This window comes from Bremia lactucae, linkage group LG4 (genome assembly GCF_004359215.1).
Source record: "Bremia lactucae strain SF5 linkage group LG4, whole genome shotgun sequence".
NCBI classification, from domain to species: Eukaryota; Oomycota; class Peronosporomycetes; order Peronosporales; family Peronosporaceae; genus Bremia; species Bremia lactucae.
Window position 1 is genome coordinate 4,747,438 of NC_090613.1, and position 1,775 is coordinate 4,749,212.

Consider the following 1,775-nt stretch of genomic DNA (forward strand, 5'->3'; position numbering starts at 1 on the left):
ACAAAATTAAACGGATAATTTCATTAATGAATACCTTCGTTGTTTGAGGATTGCAATCTAAATCGCGTTCATGTTTCTATTCTTTATGTCTGGTCTAAATATTTTTAGTAATATACAATCAATTAGAAGATCAACACGCGCACCGTATTGTCCGACTTTTGACACAACTTGTTATCTAATTGATTCTTAAAAGGTAAAATGATATTGACTCGCCGAATTTAGGTATAGCCATACCCCCCTTTCGGTATAGCCACGCACCCCCGGCTTAGTATTGGAACAAAGAAGAGACATTCTTTGCACGCTTGCATGTGTACTATCGATGCCGGAAAACGCATCGATGAATAATTTTGTTTCGTCCTCACCAGACTTGTGAAGCCCGGATGAATCGAAAAAAATAATTCGGTAGCGGTCGTTGCCCCTAGATAACTCGATATCGCCACAGACCCGGCCTATTTAGTCTTGTTCGTGGACGATTTTTTCAGTTATAGATGGGATTATTGAATAATAGTACGTATATTGCTATTTGTGGCCTGCTACCGATTCATTATATTTCTTCAGGCGGACTTAGTGCTTATAACGCAATGTGTTTACTACGGTGCATTTATACTGGTATGAAGTTTTCTAACGACTCATTACTGCAGAACAGATAATTCAATTTGTAGAACATTAGTTCGTTTGGTTACATAAAATCACCTTAGAGAAATAATTACGGAGAATAAAATTATTATCTCTTAATGACTGAGCTTAACATTTTTATATTACCATTTATCGGTGAGCAATGAGTCGTCATTCAAACAAAATTAATATATTAAGTCAGTCAAAAAAATTGTAATATGTTAACATTTTTACTTTTTCCCGACTCTTGCCTCTTTGAAAAATTGGATTCAGCGGATAATTGTCCGACATTCTTGGTTGTGTGGGAGCCCGTATCAGCGTGGCTGCGGTCATGGAGTCTTCACTGTGTAAAATTGCACAAGTACCCAAAATGCGCATGAATACAGAAAGCGCTCTGAGTCGGTGAATTGCCTTTGAAAGGCTGAATCCTCCGTGAGATGGCCTTGTACGTCCACGTAAAAGAAGTACTGGTATATGTTGGATTGCATGGTCACCTCGCTGGTTTGATTAAATGTTTCACTACTGCATGGACGATTTTAATTTTGATTGAATTAACGTTGTATTATGCGAAAAGTGCGAGCGCGAGGGTGAGCATACCGCTCACGAGGCTGTCCATGAGACCAAACACGAGGGACGTCTTAAACCTTTCGGTACTGATTATTTTGTCCAGCTTCATGCCATATTTATTGGACAGCAAGAAGAAGCGATTGTGCGGGTATTGGTTCAGCTGTTGCACGGGTGTCAGAGTCGCTTGTTGAGTATACTCGCTCAAGAAATGCAAGTTGCACTGTAGACCCAAGTCGTAGTTGGCATCATTGCTACCACGAAAAGATGTTTCGATGCATAATATAACCAAGTCTACCTGTTGGTTCTTGACATCAATGGACGCGTCTTCAATGCGCTCAAATTCAATAGCCGAGATCGAGTTGTCGACCATTTTGTGCGCGATTTTTCTGACTTGTCACTCTCGGATGCGTTCTTACTTTTGGCTCCTATCCTGAAAAATATTTTCTTAGAAACTTCTAAAGAGAGAATGACTGTGAAGTTGCTGTTAAATTTGAAAATGAAAGCAAGCAAGTATTAATCTTGCAAGTCGTTAAGCTATGTGTGTTCCCATGTGTATTTTTATTGGCCACTATTATAGCATTATAGCAGCTGTT

The 1,775-nt window shown here is 39.3% G+C and overlaps 1 protein-coding gene across 1 annotated transcript; it reads right to left on the reverse strand.

The window, feature by feature from the left end:
• Positions 1-1,177: 1,177 nt before the first annotated feature.
• CCR75_009529 (uncharacterized protein) lies at positions 1,178-1,552 on the reverse strand (the record flags this gene model as incomplete). Its single annotated transcript, XM_067967568.1, has 1 exon — positions 1,178-1,552. One exon carries the CDS (start codon positions 1,550-1,552, stop codon positions 1,178-1,180), a length of 375 nt encoding a protein of 124 aa, XP_067816992.1.
• Between the last annotated feature and the right edge of the window lie 223 nt (positions 1,553-1,775).